The sequence below is a fragment of the Netta rufina genome, assembly GCF_964035555.1.
Source record: "Netta rufina genome assembly, chromosome: Z".
NCBI lineage: Eukaryota > Metazoa > Chordata > Aves > Anseriformes > Anatidae > Netta > Netta rufina.
Window position 1 is genome coordinate 18,950,803 of NC_140126.1, and position 15,739 is coordinate 18,966,541.

Sequence of the window (15,739 nt, forward strand, 5' to 3'; positions counted from 1 at the left end):
GCTTTAAATTGTTTTCATCCCTATTCTAGGAAAGTTGAAGTTACTTTAATTTTTCAAAGATTTTCATCTCACTTAAGCAGTGACTTAAGAATACCTATAATTATCTTCTGAAGTAAAATTTTTACAATCCACTGCTTATTTTCAAGTAGCAGAGGGTGTTCTCTGGGGGCTTCTGATGCTCTTAGAGTGCCGGGTACTTTATAAATGTAATATTGCTTCCACATTCATTCATGATTTTCCCCCAAAGATGCAAATCTGTTCTAAACATCTGAAAACCAATGAGCCCATCCTGAAAACTTTCTGAGAGAAAAAAGAAAAAAAAAAAAAAAAAAAAAAAAAAAAAGATTCTTCTGGACTCATCTTGATAGCATCTTTCAAATAAAGGTCTCAGGAGATTTCAGGAAAACAAACATTCCTCCTTATCTTAGGCTTCAGCTGGTCTCAAAGTAATGGGAAAGTTGGAAACAACACTGAGTAGTTAGGCTCACACTCCAGAATCTATTGGTTCTCATGTTGTTATACTTTAAAAGCACTGAATGGTGTAACTAAATTTTCTTTAAAAAAAACAAGGCATTTCCATAAAAGTTTGCAGTATATTTAACAGATAGATTTTTTGGCAAATTATGCCATTTTTCCACCACATTCACAGATTAAAAAAAAAAGCTTGAAAAAAAACTTAATCTTGCATTAACACTGAGTGTAGCTTTTGGGAAGTAAAAGAAAACAAGGAAAGAAGGGGGAAGAGGGTGCCAGAAAAGCACTACAAAGTAATGATTACAAAAAAAAAAAAAAAAAAAAAAAAAAAATTAGATTGTAAATTGAAGCTGAAAAGAAATCCAGATGTGTGTAGACAAAGTACCAATGGTACTCAGATTTTAAGTCAGTCCTGTGAGGATGCTATGTGGTGGGGAAGAGAGAGGAAGGAACACAACACACAAAAACAGAAGATGACTTCAAAATGGAACAGATAACTACTTATTTAAGATGTAACTGTGAGAGTATTTAAATAAAACATTATGTACTGCTACAACCTCATTTAAAAGATACACAAGCATTTTTCATTTCAGAATATGCTCACTGTAAAGTCTGGCATGAATAAAAACACCAGGTGAAACTACATGTAGTAGTGGTGCCATCCCTAAATAATTTGACACTTCTCAGGCTTCAGATGTCAATTTTTATTGTTTCTCAATCATATCTAAACAGTCTGTATAACTGCAACAAATGTTTTGGTCATTTTGTTTTTAAATTCTTGTAACAAAAGCAGGTAAAGAAATTTTATTTATACTTGAAGCAAAACAGAATTTCAACTCCAGACAAAAATACACATATACAGCTTTTCTGTAGAAAAGCATATTCCTTAAAATTGTGCAAATGCAAAAATAACGGACCATAAGTACTTTGCAAGCTTAACATAGCACATGCTATTGGGCATCAGCTTAAAATAAACATTTAAATAAGCTATGCAGACAAAAGAGCATATCACAGGTAACAGTCCATAATATATTTTTATTGCAAAAGTAATAATGAAGAATCTTAGCATGCCAACTAAATATTTATGTTAACACTGTAATTCTAAGCTATCAAATAAATTCAATTTGACATCATAGTTATACCTGCCTACTCGATGGCTTTAAGATACCTTTATTTGGAAAGCCGCTTAAATGACATCACTGTTTTGGACACAGAAGAATGAAAATGGAAAAAAAAAAAAAAAAAAAAAAAAAGTTTAACTCTTCTAGAGGTTGATTCTGCAAAGCATTCTGCAGGATAACCCAGTGGCCTCAAAATCCTTCTGAAGCAATTGGAATTTGAAGTTGCTCAGATTCTTAGCAAGGTCTTAATGATTTCGGTTACATATAACAAAACACAGTTGAGTTGGTGACAATATACACATGAAATATTAGTTTAGTATTTCTTGTTTTTTAAATGTTCTTACATCTAACTGCTTAAAAATCTAACTCAGGTTATGAAAACCAGACACTATTCTATCCTGTACTCTTATCTGAACCTAAACTACCTGCCAAATAGAGAACTATTTTTATTCCTGCCTCCCCAGTTCTGTGTACTGGTCCCGTGTACTGGCATCATAGCTCTATCTACCATGAAGTGGTCCATCACTTGATCATCCCAACAAATTCTGATCATCCTTTCACCAAACTCCCTGCCTTGCTTTTTGTCAATTACTGTAATTTTTCTCAGAAGGGTCTGAAATTATACTCTTTGTCTCTATCAGCACAAAATCCTCACCACTTCCATGATACTCAACAGGTATACAATAAAGTTAGGTCTAGATAACAGAAAAAACTCAGCAGAACAGAGTGTGAATAGCAGCACAGTTACATAAGCACATTCCTCCCAATATATTGTACTCGCAATAGTATTCTGAAAGTAAAGCTAAAACCAGTTTCCCATACAAAGTAAATGATATTCCGGCAAAAACACAGTTGTAATTTTGTTAACTTGTTGTGCCTTTTTCTTTCTTTTTGAACATTGAATTGGAGTCCTCAAAACTTCCAAAAATAGTGAAATGCCCCAAAGATTTATTCTACTAGCAATAGAGTTAGTAATTACCTGTCTTTATTTCTAGGGCTTGAAAGCTGAGAAACTGAAAATTAGTCTTTGATTTTATTTTTTAGATATTCTGAGGATAGTTTGGATGCCATGTCACTTTGAGACAGAGGTTAAACAGTGCTCAGAAAATGAGTTGAAAAGGTTTTGGTAGTCAGATGGAAAACATTCAAACAGCATGACACCTGAAAAAATAAGATCTTGCAGTTTTGGGGGAGAACAAAGTTCTTCAGAAATTTTCAATGACTGTAGAAGTATACAGAACAACAGGAAAAGAAGCTGAGATGAATGAGCATTAGAGTAATGAGGATGAGAGCATGAGGACTGCAAAAAACAGGGGGGAGTTATTTCAGTGATTAAGGGCTTCAGGATATGACATGTGAAAACTAGGGAATGCACAGGAGCTTCCAAGGATAACAGCAGCATCATATATGTAAAGGAATAGATGCTAAGGATTATTGCATGTTTTGAAAAAATGCATTCAAGATACAAAGCTCTGATTAATCTATGATCCATAAGACAGATACTGCCAGAACAGTTGGATGCAACATCAAAATAGTTGCTACTGCTTTATCCGCACTTGGAGGAGACTGACTTCCTAAGCATTAATAGAAGATTATATCTGCATGATCCATTCTTTTTCTAGAGATATTAAAACAGTAAAAATTGCATTGTAGTACATTTTACAATCCTTCCACTTATTTCAGGAGGCTTATGTGACAGCATAACCTAATGAAAGAAAAAGATGGATGCTTCACAGATGTCTACTTTAAAATGCATAAACTGGAGCATCCACATACATCAGTTCTCTCATTTTACAAACAGCACACAGTAGTCATTAGAAGACTTGTTTCATCATCATTAGAAGCATGTACACCAAATAATGCTTCCAAAACTAAAAAAGAAGTTACTTACATAAAGTTTAACATTTGCTACGAGTCTAAACACAGTTAGAACCACTCAGGAAAAAAAAAAAAAAAAAACTCTTCCCCAAGCATTCGCTTTGTAGACCATGTTTAGACAGTCTAGTCAGCTACTGCCAGTCGAAGTTACAATTTCTAAAAGAAGCAGCTGAAAGAAGGTACATCAATGAACAGTGATACTATTTTAAGACTAGTATATGCCAGCCTGTCCTATGCACTGAATCTCATGGAATACTACTGTCTGGGACTGTAGTTTTAAGAACAAGATATACATAAATGACAAGGTTAGAACATTTTTCTGCTAATACATATATATATATATTAGCGCTAAAATCTAAAACAATTGGTCAGATTTACTCAAAGCTGTCCTCAAAAAACAAGTTTTCTGCATCACTTTAAGGAAACAAAAATCATTTCAAAACTAGGAGTACTAAAACACTAAACTGTTTTTGTAGATGTTGAAACTATGTTTTGGAAGAAAAAAAATCTCAATCAAAACTATATAATCCATCCTGTAAAGCACCTTTAAATCACATTCTCAACTATCATGAAATAACATTAACCCACTAAACCAAAAGCCAGTATCAAAACACCATAAACATAACGAGAAAGGTATGGACTTCAGTTCCAGGTGTATTAGTAATCACTTTACTAACGTATTTACTACACATCAAGATTTGTCAAATGAGATGGAACACTTACTACACACTGAGCTGTAACACAGTCTCTCAGGTCATGCCTTCCAGATGGGAAACAAAGTAAATTTATAGTGCATCCAGCACAGGAAGCCTGTGCTCATCACTACCAGGGTATACAATATAGCAATAAAACAAGACTTACTCCCAGTGCTGTATTTTTACATGGACACTATATTCTTCATGTGAATCTGAAAAAAAAACGCAAAGCTACTTTTTGTCACGGCACATTGTATCACCCAAAAGAAGGATTCCTATTGCTACGTTGTACCTTACCTGTGAACCAAGAAAGACCTTAAAATGCAACTTAAGTTAATATATTTTAAAAGCAATGAAAACACAACTGATACTCATACTCATTTACCTGAGACTCCACAGTGACCATGATCATATAGGTGTTGCTGGTACATGATAGACTTTTTGTATATAACATGAGGATGACCATTCTCATAATTAAAGTCACTGGAATTATCAGTTATATTCCTTAAAGGCTCAATAAAATACTCTTCATCTTCCGTAGCAATAACTCCATGCTTAAGGAAGAAAAGAAGAAAATAAAAACTTGCAAAAAAAACCAACATAAAACTCATAATAAAAAGCTTAGTTTTAAACAACATTTGGCTATCATTTATTTCTGTTAAGAAATCCACAGCTATAAGTCAAAAGAAAATGCATGAACCAGCTCTCTTCCAGTGACTTTAGTGAGAGCAGGAGTAAATACCTATAAGCAATGCGATGAGAAAAGAATAAAAATATAATTGCCTTACTTAAGGAGTTCTTTCCCACCTTTTTTAAGTAGATGCAGCAAGAAGGGAAGAGATACTCTTGGTATAGGGCAAAAAAGCTGTTCACAGACCTGTTCCAAAACCATATGATTCATAGCCATTAAAAGTGACACCAAGCCAAAATGATATTGCTCAAACAGTGAGCCCAGTATCCCACTATGATGCCACACTAGTAGATGCTTAATGCCATAAAAACTGCAGGAAGAATTAATTTTAGACAATATTATTCAGCAAGAATATTCAGCATTTTACATCCAGATGCTGAATTCCAAAACTGATCTAGTTATTAAAATCAAACTATTAACTTAGACTACACTATCTACAAAGCATGTATTCCTTAAAAGGTCTCATCACAAATCTTTGGCAGATCCAAGTTGTTGCAGGCTATGTACTAGACATCATGCTCTGTAACAAATGCATATTTTTTCCCTCACACTGCAGTACAGAATGGTAGATATTCTATTCTCATAACTTTCACATTTGTGAACTCAGCTTCTTCCAAACAGGAAGTGGTTTATAGAGGAAAGGGGAGACTTCAGGCCAACTATGCAATTTCCTGAATCTTCAGCAATTAAGACTGAACTTCAGCAGAAAATCCAGTTTGGGGATCCTTTTGGGTATAGAAATACTGAGGAGTAAGCTCTGACAGGCAGACTCCCACACTTCTATTTGCTAAATAAATAATTCCAGTAAATTTATCTAGGAAATTCAGAATGTATAATCTCTCTACACTAGTAGAAAGAGCTACTGATCAGCCTGAAGACTGGAAGCAGTAAATTCTGCATTCATATCTTGATCTGATGAATTGCAAACTAATGTAAATCCCATTAAAGCCACAGTGAAGACTGTTCAAACACAAGAAAGCATCCATAACTGCACCTTAATTCATTCATCCTTATTTAATCTAACTCATGAGGAGTTAAGAGTATTCAACAAACACCTCATATGCTGTTCTCAAGACATATCTTCAAATATTTATGTGCATGTCATCTGAACTCTGCAGTGTTCCAAGAAGCAAGCCTATCTCAAAGTACTTCTTAAAGGCTGTAAACATTACCCTATCACTTTGAGAAGAAACCGATACCTATGTTTCTATCACACCTTCAATCTGTAAAACAAGTACTATGTGTGAGGATTTGGGGGGTTGGGGTTGTTTTGTTTGTTTTTAAAGGGGATATTTTTGTTTTCCTCCAATAAGACCTCTAGGATAAGGTCTAAGACCACTTGCTCTACAAATGATCCAAACATCCCAAACCCATTTCTAAGATCAGGAATTGCCTTTGTCCTTTTGGTCAAAGCTCTTCTGCTGCTCTTTTGTGTATCAACTGCCTGCTATTCTTCACTCCTAGGATAACCAGATTTCAGTAACAACATACAACTTTTAAAATAAAAATGCCTGTGTAACACTTCAGAAAGAACAATGCTTTCCAAATATAACCCTATTATATATTCTGCAAATATATGCATGCCGTTCATTTTTCAATTAAGTGTTCCTTACATTGTGACTACAACAGTAACTCTTCAGTGGTATTTTTCATTGTGAACTCAATTATTTTCTCAAGATGGCAACATCAGGGTCTATATTCACCTGGACATCAAATTTTCTCATAATGCTTCATTACTTGAAGTCTAAGATTTTACTACAGAATAAGTCACTTAATGGTACACTGCTGCTTAAACAGTCTTGAAAATATAAATTGAATTGTAACTAGCTTTGCCAGATGTGCAGAAAGAACCTTGACAGTCTGGACTGCATCCAGTCTGGATGTCAGACATCTGGGTTCAAGTGAATCCCGAGCCATTGTAAGCTCTGGTATTATGTTCCCACAGGAAAAGAGAGTCCTGCGGTGGTTCTGGCCAACACCATCAGGCTGTCTGCTTTGTGCCAAGTCTGAGGAGACAGAGGTACCATCCAAGCTGTGGCCCTGTCTCTGCAAGAGAAGTGCCTTAACCTAACTCTGATTACTCTAGGGCATACATCCTTCACGCCTGTACTCAAGTCCAGCAGGTAAATGAGTTTTAAGGAGCAAGATGACTGCAGTGGAAGTCATTTCAAATGCCATAAATGACACTTAATTGCAGCATTAATTTTGTAAACAAACTGTGTAAAGGAGAAGTAAAAGCTATTACACACATTTGTGAACTATGACAACAGTTGGCAGGTTTCTTCCAGGTACCAGCAGTGAAAAAGGCTGGGCAAGTATCATCCATTTTTCCTATGCCTAGTCAATGTCCAATCTCATCTGTTCAAACACTATGTCAGATTAAGAAAAAGAGATGTTAATAACATGTAGTCAAGGAATTGCAAGTAAATTTTAACTTACACCTGCTACCAGGCAGTCAGAATATGTATGTGGTCAGTTGTGGCAGGTAGCCATGTGATTTGATAAACACTGGAAATTCACTTGCCCTGCATATACCCTTCACATAAGCCCTGCATACTAACACCATTTTAAACCCAATGTAATCAATTTTGCTTGCAAACAAACTGCTTTTCCAGTATTAACTCAACAAGACCACTTACATCAGTTTAAAGTGCATGAGTGCATGATTTTTTTAGAAACATTCCGAATTGTGCACAAAAGAAATACCTATTTCAGTGAAAAAACAGCATTTCTTCTGGTGCCTAGAGGTGCTTTCATTGTATATATATTCACTAATGCCCAACTGATAGTGGGAATATTTGGAACTACACTATTATATCTGAACTAACATTTTAAAACCCATTTCTGGCTTATCTCCTGTTTGGGCAAAACAATGTTTCAGTTGAAAAGGGAGATTGAAATAATGCCTTATAAAGCATTAAAAGGAAATAAATGTAAATGTGTTGTCTTTTTTGCTTGCTTTGTGTGTTGTTTTTTTTTTCCTGTTCATTTTGCTACCATATTTGAACTTAAAACAACTTCCAAATTGAACTTCTGCTCCAAAATACAAGAAATATTAAGACACGGGAAAAAACAGCAAAATGTTCTAACAAAACACCATTAACTTAAGAAATAAGTTGAATGCCCAAGTAGGTTATTACAAGCAGCATTCCCAAGACTATTATCTAAAACAGATTGTTTGAGGTCCTGTCTTATCCAATCCCACTACAGACTGCCAACTCCTGCTAACATATATAAGGTCTGGATCCAGCAGTTTGACATACTCAGACAAATCTGTGAATCCACATGCAGTTCCCCTGAATTTGTAAAAAGAAAATCTGTCAGACTGTCTAGCTGGGGCCTCACCTTATTTCAGAGAGGGGATGTCCATCACCTACAGAAGTAACAGTTAACATGGGTCTGGGCAGCCTGCTCTAGTGGTTGGCAACACTGCCCAGAGCAGTGGGGTTGAAACTAGATGATCCTTTTCAATCCAGGCCATTCTATGATTCCATGAACATCAGTTATAAAATTAATTACAGAGGACAAGTGCCTTTGCCTCACAGTACTACTGGTTTCCAATTTCTGCCTGCCTTGAACCTTTCTAGACATTACGCTTTACATTTTTAACATAAAGCAGTAATAATGGAAACTTCTGAGAATGTGTCAGTGTTGTTCAATGTGTCTACAGCTGACTCTACACTTCAATTTATGTCTGAGGAAACAGGCTGCATTAGCTTCACATGTTCTTAAGGATAAAAAAAAAATAGTGATCTGGCCTGGGACAGCACAGTATGGGATCTAGTAAGTCATTTTAAAACTAGGACAGGGACAGTTTATATGTAATTTTCTGAATACTGAGCCTATACTGCAAACACAGATTATTACCAAAGAGAACTCAAAGTGCACCTATCTAGAATACAGAATCTTTTTCATTACTTCTGACCTTTTAAATCAGTTCACAGATTACAAATTTTACTTATGATTCAAAAATATCATATGATATGTAATTTATGATCTGCAAAAGTAGATGCTTTCTTTGTGGTAGAATCAGTTTCCAAATGAGCTAATCTGAGAATATGAATAATTTATAAATATACTAGTTTTGTAATATATTAAACAAACATGAAACATTCCTGCAAAATAATTCTTCTTTCAAGTATATACAGTCATGCTTTTAGACATTTCTTGGGATATCTTTATCTTATCTGCTTAAACAGAGATAGCTGTGCTACTTAGCACAAACATTGCTCAGTGCATGGAACTTTACATGCCATGGAAATCCTTGGCCCTTTACATTCAGTATTTCCTTGGAGCGACAGTAGCCCCAAACTGATATTTAGCCCCTGATTCACTTTCCTAATAATCACCACTTTCTACACATGTAGAAAAGTGTAGAAATACTATTTCTTTCTATTGGCCTCGTCAGCTTAAAATGAGAAAATCCACTGCAGTGAAAAACTTGAACACTCAGTTAAGAGCTTTGACACCCAGCAATGGACAGAGGTGGGTCAGAACAGGACAAGTTTGACTTCTGCTCAATTCCAGCATTATGAGCTCCAAAACTTTTCTTCAAGACTTGTTTCTCTCAGAATTAGGTTAATCTTTCCCTTAAGGTAAAATTCTCTCTTCAGCCACTGTTTCTTATATTCTTTACTTCAGGATGACAAAATCAGCTTAGGCATTGTTTCAGCTGCTTCTGACTCAGCCTTGTTGCCTTGCACCCAACAGTTCCAAAATACTGTTCTTTGCAGGCCCTTTCATGAGAAGGCCAAACCTGCAATCCATCTACAAATGTAACTTCCAATACAGTAAATATGAGTTTGGAAGCCAGCAAGCCTGATGGACAAGACCTTCAATTTCCTCACATGACTGCTCACTGGATTATAGAGCATTTCTCAAAACTTCAGACAACTTATAGCATAATCAGGGCCCAGCCAATGGAAATTGCTGGAATCAAACTTCTGTAGCAGTCTGTAATTCTGGAGAGTCTGGTAATTAAAAAGAAAATAGAGAGGGAAAGGCTGAACCAGGAAATAGTGATGGGGAAACAAACTGGTGGCTGGTAAGTTTTACTATAGTGAAGCACAGGAAGCCCTTCTTGCGCTGGAACTCATCTCAGATACTACAGATGTTCTTCAAATTTGTACAATTTATGTTAGTTAAACCACGGTCTCACGTAACCACCTTGCATAACTAAAGAGAGTAACTCAGAACATTGTGTAGGGGGGAACAAATTTGACTCATCTGGCAATACTGACACCTATCAGGGAACAGGAATAAATGGAATGCTTAAGTTTTGCTTGTGAGCAGCACTCATCGTTTAAGATTATTACTTGCTTTAGAGTTACTCAATTTAAAATGACTGGCTTTGGGACAGATTTTAATTGAAGACTATGCAGAATATGACTGGCAGTCTCTTACAGACCAAAAATCAGACTGGAAAATACAACAAATGTCTTGAGCACAAATATATTCTGAACTACCATTAATTCAAAAACAAATAATAGCACCCTCAATATTCACTGCCAATTGCTTTATTAAACATGTTCTAACCAGCAGCTTTATAATAAGATACTTGCCAGTAGGAATCATCATTTAAAAATAACTCTGTGATGGATTTATCTGAATTGAGTGGTAACTCCCATAAGCAGTGCTCTGGGACAGTGTGCCAATGCAGTTCGACACGGGAGTTTCTGTGCAGTAGAGGACCATATTGAGTCCAGCCTACCACTGCACAGGTGGAAGGATTAGAAGGATCCTTGCCTTTCTGATAAAGAACCATGTGTCACTACTGCTTCCGGAGCATGACAAACACCTTGAGTGCACGTCATTCAGCCTTTCTAGCAGATGCAGTGGACAACTGACACTTGCAGTCCCAAGTAAAAGGCAGGACTCAACAGTCCCAGTCATGGCGTGCCAAAAAACCTGAGGGTGACACTACAAATACCAGGAAGAAATACAAAAGAACTAACAATAACTAACAGCTCTGAAGCTGTTAGTTATTAAGTTCTGACAACTTAACTGGGCAGCATGCCACATTGAACCTAACTTTGAAACACAAAGTTAATGTATGACACCTAGAACCACAGAACTAGGTCTTCAGTCCAGCCAAGCAGCATGGCTGGAGACAGGGAAAACACACAACAATGGGAGTGCCAGTCACCTCAGGGTGTGAGGCACAAAAGCAAAAAATGATTCCGCTTTGCCTCAAGAAGATTTCACTGAGCAGTGACACCTACCATGCTGCTAAGTTCTTTGAAGAAAACAAGTGCCATGAGAAGCAAGAGACTGGGGAAGTCGATACGAAAACGTGTCAGTTCTCCTGCCTCGTCCTACTCTTGTTTTCCTAACATGACAGGAAAACAAGAGTTGGCAAAGTCAAGAGTAAGTGCTCTTGACTCACTCCCTGGTAAATGTCAAAGAGGTACCAAAATAGGAGCACCATGTCACTGACAGCAGGCTTCAAGGTGGGCAACCTGTCTGTGCCTCAGTAGGTAGAAACCCTGGCGAGACAGAGACATGCAGCCTCTTCTAAAGTGAATCCTGAAAGCAGGGATTTGCTCTCCCTAGTGTTTTTAGATGACAAGAACTCAAATGCAAAGTGATCTAGTGACTCTAGCATAAGAGCTTTAATAATGGCATCAAAAAGGTTATTACATGGGAACTGCAAAGCCAAAGTAAAAGTTGTAATGAATTCAGACTTATCATCTGCAAGTCTGCATTGACCAAACTAAGGTGCCACATTCAAGAGATCTACATTTTAACTATGTTTCTTTAGAAATGTTAACGTACCCCTGCAAACCCTCATGAAATTATTTTTCCTCAAGAGCTCCAAAACATTAACCTAGACAGTATCAGGGACAACACTAATAGTTTGGTGTAACGTGCTCTACCTAGGTATGAAGCAGCAGGCCTTTGTAAATAACATCCCAAGAGTCATAGTTCTCTAGCACTTCTAAGGATTAAAAAGGAAATAATTTAGCAAGTCTGTGTAGTGGTGTTTTTGTTTTTGCCTCATTTACAGTTACTTAGATCTGTTCACTCTTAACAAGATTGACCAGCATTTTGCTATATAAAAACTGAATGAATAACCACAGTATATATTTCAATAGAGAAGATACTGAGCTCTTGATTTAGTATTTCCTAGTCCTGCTCTTTAATTTCAGTATTTTGCTACTAAACAGCATGGCTTTTTTGTTGTTGTTTTCCAGTTTTTGTCGTGAATAAGAGTTTTTTTCCCCATGGAAGTACTACTATCGTGTTATCAAGAGATGAACAGTAAAAGCTGAGCACAGAGGACAGAATTTCTAATCCTACTTTTAAATGCAACTGTCTGATTTGTAGACAAAATATTTCTAAAAAATTTAAATAATTACTTTCCATGGCTGGTACTTGCAAGTGATCTACTTTCCTCTTCATTCTGAACTTATATCAACAATGACTACTACACCAGGCAACTCATCATCTTTGTTATTTACTTCAAGTTTCTAAACCCAAACTCTCAAAGACAGCAAGGATGTCTGTTCAGTTCAATTAACGTCTCACTGAAGAGATTCTGTATCCTAAAGGAATGACTGTTCCTCCTTCCTTCCCAAGTTTGCAACATTTTGATCACCTGTAATCATCTCTCAACAGCCCTAATCTTGCAGCCCTAGCGCAGACACTGTTAAACACTGAAAATGTTGCCTGCTAGAGGACTACAGAATTGGGTCCTAATGCTTACAATTAAGCTTGAAGAACTGAAGATAACTTTTCCCCAGGACCCAGATCAGGTTTTAGGGAATTGCTGTACTTTCCTGTGTCTGCTTCTCAAAAGGATTCAAAAAACTGAAATGCCAGTTAAGTTCTTCCATGTTTTAAAAGGAACAAACACAATATTATTATACTAAAACAGGTAATGTGCACTTACCAGACCATTGCAGTTGCTTAAGGCCACTTTAGTTGTACTGTGTTGGTCTTGCAAATATCCTGTGTAATGACAGTGGTCTAAAAAATCGTGCTTCCATAGGGGTCCATCTTTCCCCCAGTATTCTACTGTAAAATGTCTGGACACCAAATCTGTGTTGAGAGTCAGGTTTAAATGAAAGTGCTTGCCATAGGCAGAAAGTTTAAAAAATAACTTAGATGCTGCCAGTTCTTGGTCATAGGGGTCTGTGCTCCTCCTCCTTCTTGAGGGTTTAGCATTTTTCACAGTAAAGCTGAGGAAGGCTCCATTTTGATCAACCCTTATTGGGATTGTTAGCTGGTAGTGTTCAAGGTAAGACAGGAATTCCTCTTTGTAATCACAAGGTAAGACAGTCCATGGAGTGGGCATAGAAGAGAAGAAAATATAACAGGAAACAACAAGTAGTAGTATAAATATAAACCATATTTTGGCTAATCACCCTCATGCGTAAAAGTCATTTTCAGGTAAACACATGATGTAGATAGAGCTTTACTAAAGAACATAAACTGTTCTTTCCTTCTTTTTAAGTCAACAAAATATGTTCTCTTTCATATTAATCTGATGTCACTGGAAATAAAGTTTTTAATTATGTATCTTTTCCTATTCACCCAAAATATGTAAACATGGGGCTAAATTCTACCTAAGAAGGACGTATTCTTCCCAGTGATACCATTCAAAGACAAAAGCTATTAGATCCACCTGCAAGAATAAAAACAGTAGTAATGAAAAGTACTGTATTGTAAAACATCCAAATGACTCGTCTTTCCATTAAAAACCTATAAATGTTAATGGATCAAAGTAAAATTAGATCCTTACTTCCTAGTTTAAAAACATGATAATGACTTTATGGCAAGTCTTTAAACTATTATAAAGTACAACATTTTACCAATTTAATTTACAACGTTTTCATATTGTTAAAGCTAGAAAGAAATCAGAGCAACAATTCAATCAGCTTTGTTCTAATCAAGCTTGAACGACAATGAATTATGACAGAACTAAGGCAGAGCCTGTATGATCTCATTAATTATACAAACATGGTTTAGAAAATACTTCCCAAATGCAATGCAAAAATCAATGACTCTTGTCAGCTACAGAGGTTGGACCCCTACCTTGAGAACTATATGTAAGCCTGTTGTCACTGTGAAATTCCGATGCAACCATGACTAGGCTCAAAATCCATGTCCACGTCTTCCAAAAAATTTCCATAATTTAGAAAAACAGAGAGCTTTTTTTTTTTTTCCTCCTCCTCGGAGGGCTACCTGTGTGCTATAGAGCTAACTCCACTCCAGAATCGCACCATAACAGGTCTATTTACTTTATTCTATTTCCAAATTAACTATTGGATGTTCCACTTTTTGATGGGTATTCTTTTCCAACAACCTGTACTTTCTTCTAGATATGCAGTCATTTTCTCAATTCAAAATAAGTAGTTGTAAGATTCCTTAAGATATGAGTAAGATGTTAGACTGGGTAGCTACTGAACTTGCTCCGTTTCTTTTCCTGAAAAACAAAACAAAATGAGTCAAGTTAAACTTTCTACTAAAACAGATCTGTCCTGCAAAACATTAAGCCACCATAACGTACTATGCAAAATATAACCGTGAAATAGAATTCATCCATTACCAATTTTAATATTCGAGATCACAATCTTAAAAAAAAAAATTACCATTAATCTTTTACTAATAGCTCTACACAGCTTAAGATGTGCATATCTGTTTCACGTTGAACAGGTGTGAGAATTTATAAAATTAAGGTTTCTTATTGCTCAAATACTGTGTTCAGACTTGTTCCAGCTCTAATCAATGCACTGTAGTCATCAATTTCAGCACAGAATAGCTATACCCAATACACTGGTAGACACAGGAAGAACCTGGGAAAGAGTCCAGAGCAAAGTTATCTTATCTTTCTGCAGCATGTATTTTGTTATTACTCGGGCCTGGGTTCTGCTTATGCAGGCAGAATTTTCATTCACTTAAATGAGAACACTGCATTCTAGTACCAGAGAAACAATTTCAGTGTTTGAAATTATTCACCCATACATGTTCTGAGATTAAGCATTTGTTGTCAAAAATGTTTTATGTATACAAACTACAGTTGGATATAGCAGAATATATTCTTATTTTCATTTTGCGGGTCATAGGATTGGGAGAAAAATGCTTTACTTGCCCTCCCTAGCCCCATTTAAAACACTCTTGCAATAATACCGAAAAGCAGCTCTAGCTGTGGCCAGGGATTAAATAGAAGGTCTCTGCAGCCACCTAACAGTCCAGTAACATGGGACATGAAACCATGTGTTGTGTCAGCTGGTAATAATCAGTCCTCTTAAGCACTCTTAGCACACCTGTGCATAGAGCAAACTCTGCAGAAGCAGGCAGAACAGAAACAGAACACCTGAGAAGGGAAAACCGTTTAAAAACACATTACCGAAAGTGTACACAGTCACTTATACATGCACCAGATGAATTTGCCTTTCTAAAATTCTGGGAGAGATTTACAATGTTCATTCAGACAGGAAATTCCCCTGTAGTCCATGGATAATTTGTAAAGGTTGAAGAGTTGTATGTCACCTTGAGAAAAGTCAACATCACGCAAATCCCATTTACTAACATCACAGTGAATATCAGGAAACTTCTTAGCCAATTTGAGATGTACCTGTTACCAGTAAACGACCTGACCATTCCAATGCCTACTTTTAACATTTTTTCCAAGACAGCACATACAATTTAATCAGATTTGTAGGGGGAATAAAATATACTTTGCAAGCATAGTTTGGACTTAGAAATATTTTTTTTCTGAGGAAGCAAAAGGATTTAGTGATGCCATTCACATAAGGCAAGGCCTTAGAGGATGTTAATATGATCTCTGCTCTGGCCTTCCACGTAAAATCTTTATTTTCTAGCTAATATTTAATTACAGCTTTCAGCCTTTTACAAGTTTTGAACAGGCATAATCA

General features: G+C 36.3%; 1 protein-coding gene across 1 annotated transcript in view; it reads right to left on the bottom strand.

Moving 5' to 3' along the window:
• ADAMTS6 (ADAM metallopeptidase with thrombospondin type 1 motif 6) overlaps nt 1–13,992 on the bottom strand; it is a gene marked incomplete at both ends in the record, with an annotated part of 150,480 nt that extends 136,488 nt beyond the window's left edge. Inside the window, 3 exons of the mRNA XM_084305203.1 lie at nt 4,554–4,722; nt 12,751–13,115; nt 13,896–13,992. Coding sequence (XP_084161329.1) covers nt 4,554–4,722; nt 12,751–13,115; nt 13,896–13,992 — 631 coding nt within the window. The remainder of the gene's footprint in view (nt 1–4,553; nt 4,723–12,750; nt 13,116–13,895) is intronic.
• Nucleotides 13,993–15,739: the final 1,747 nt, after the last annotated feature.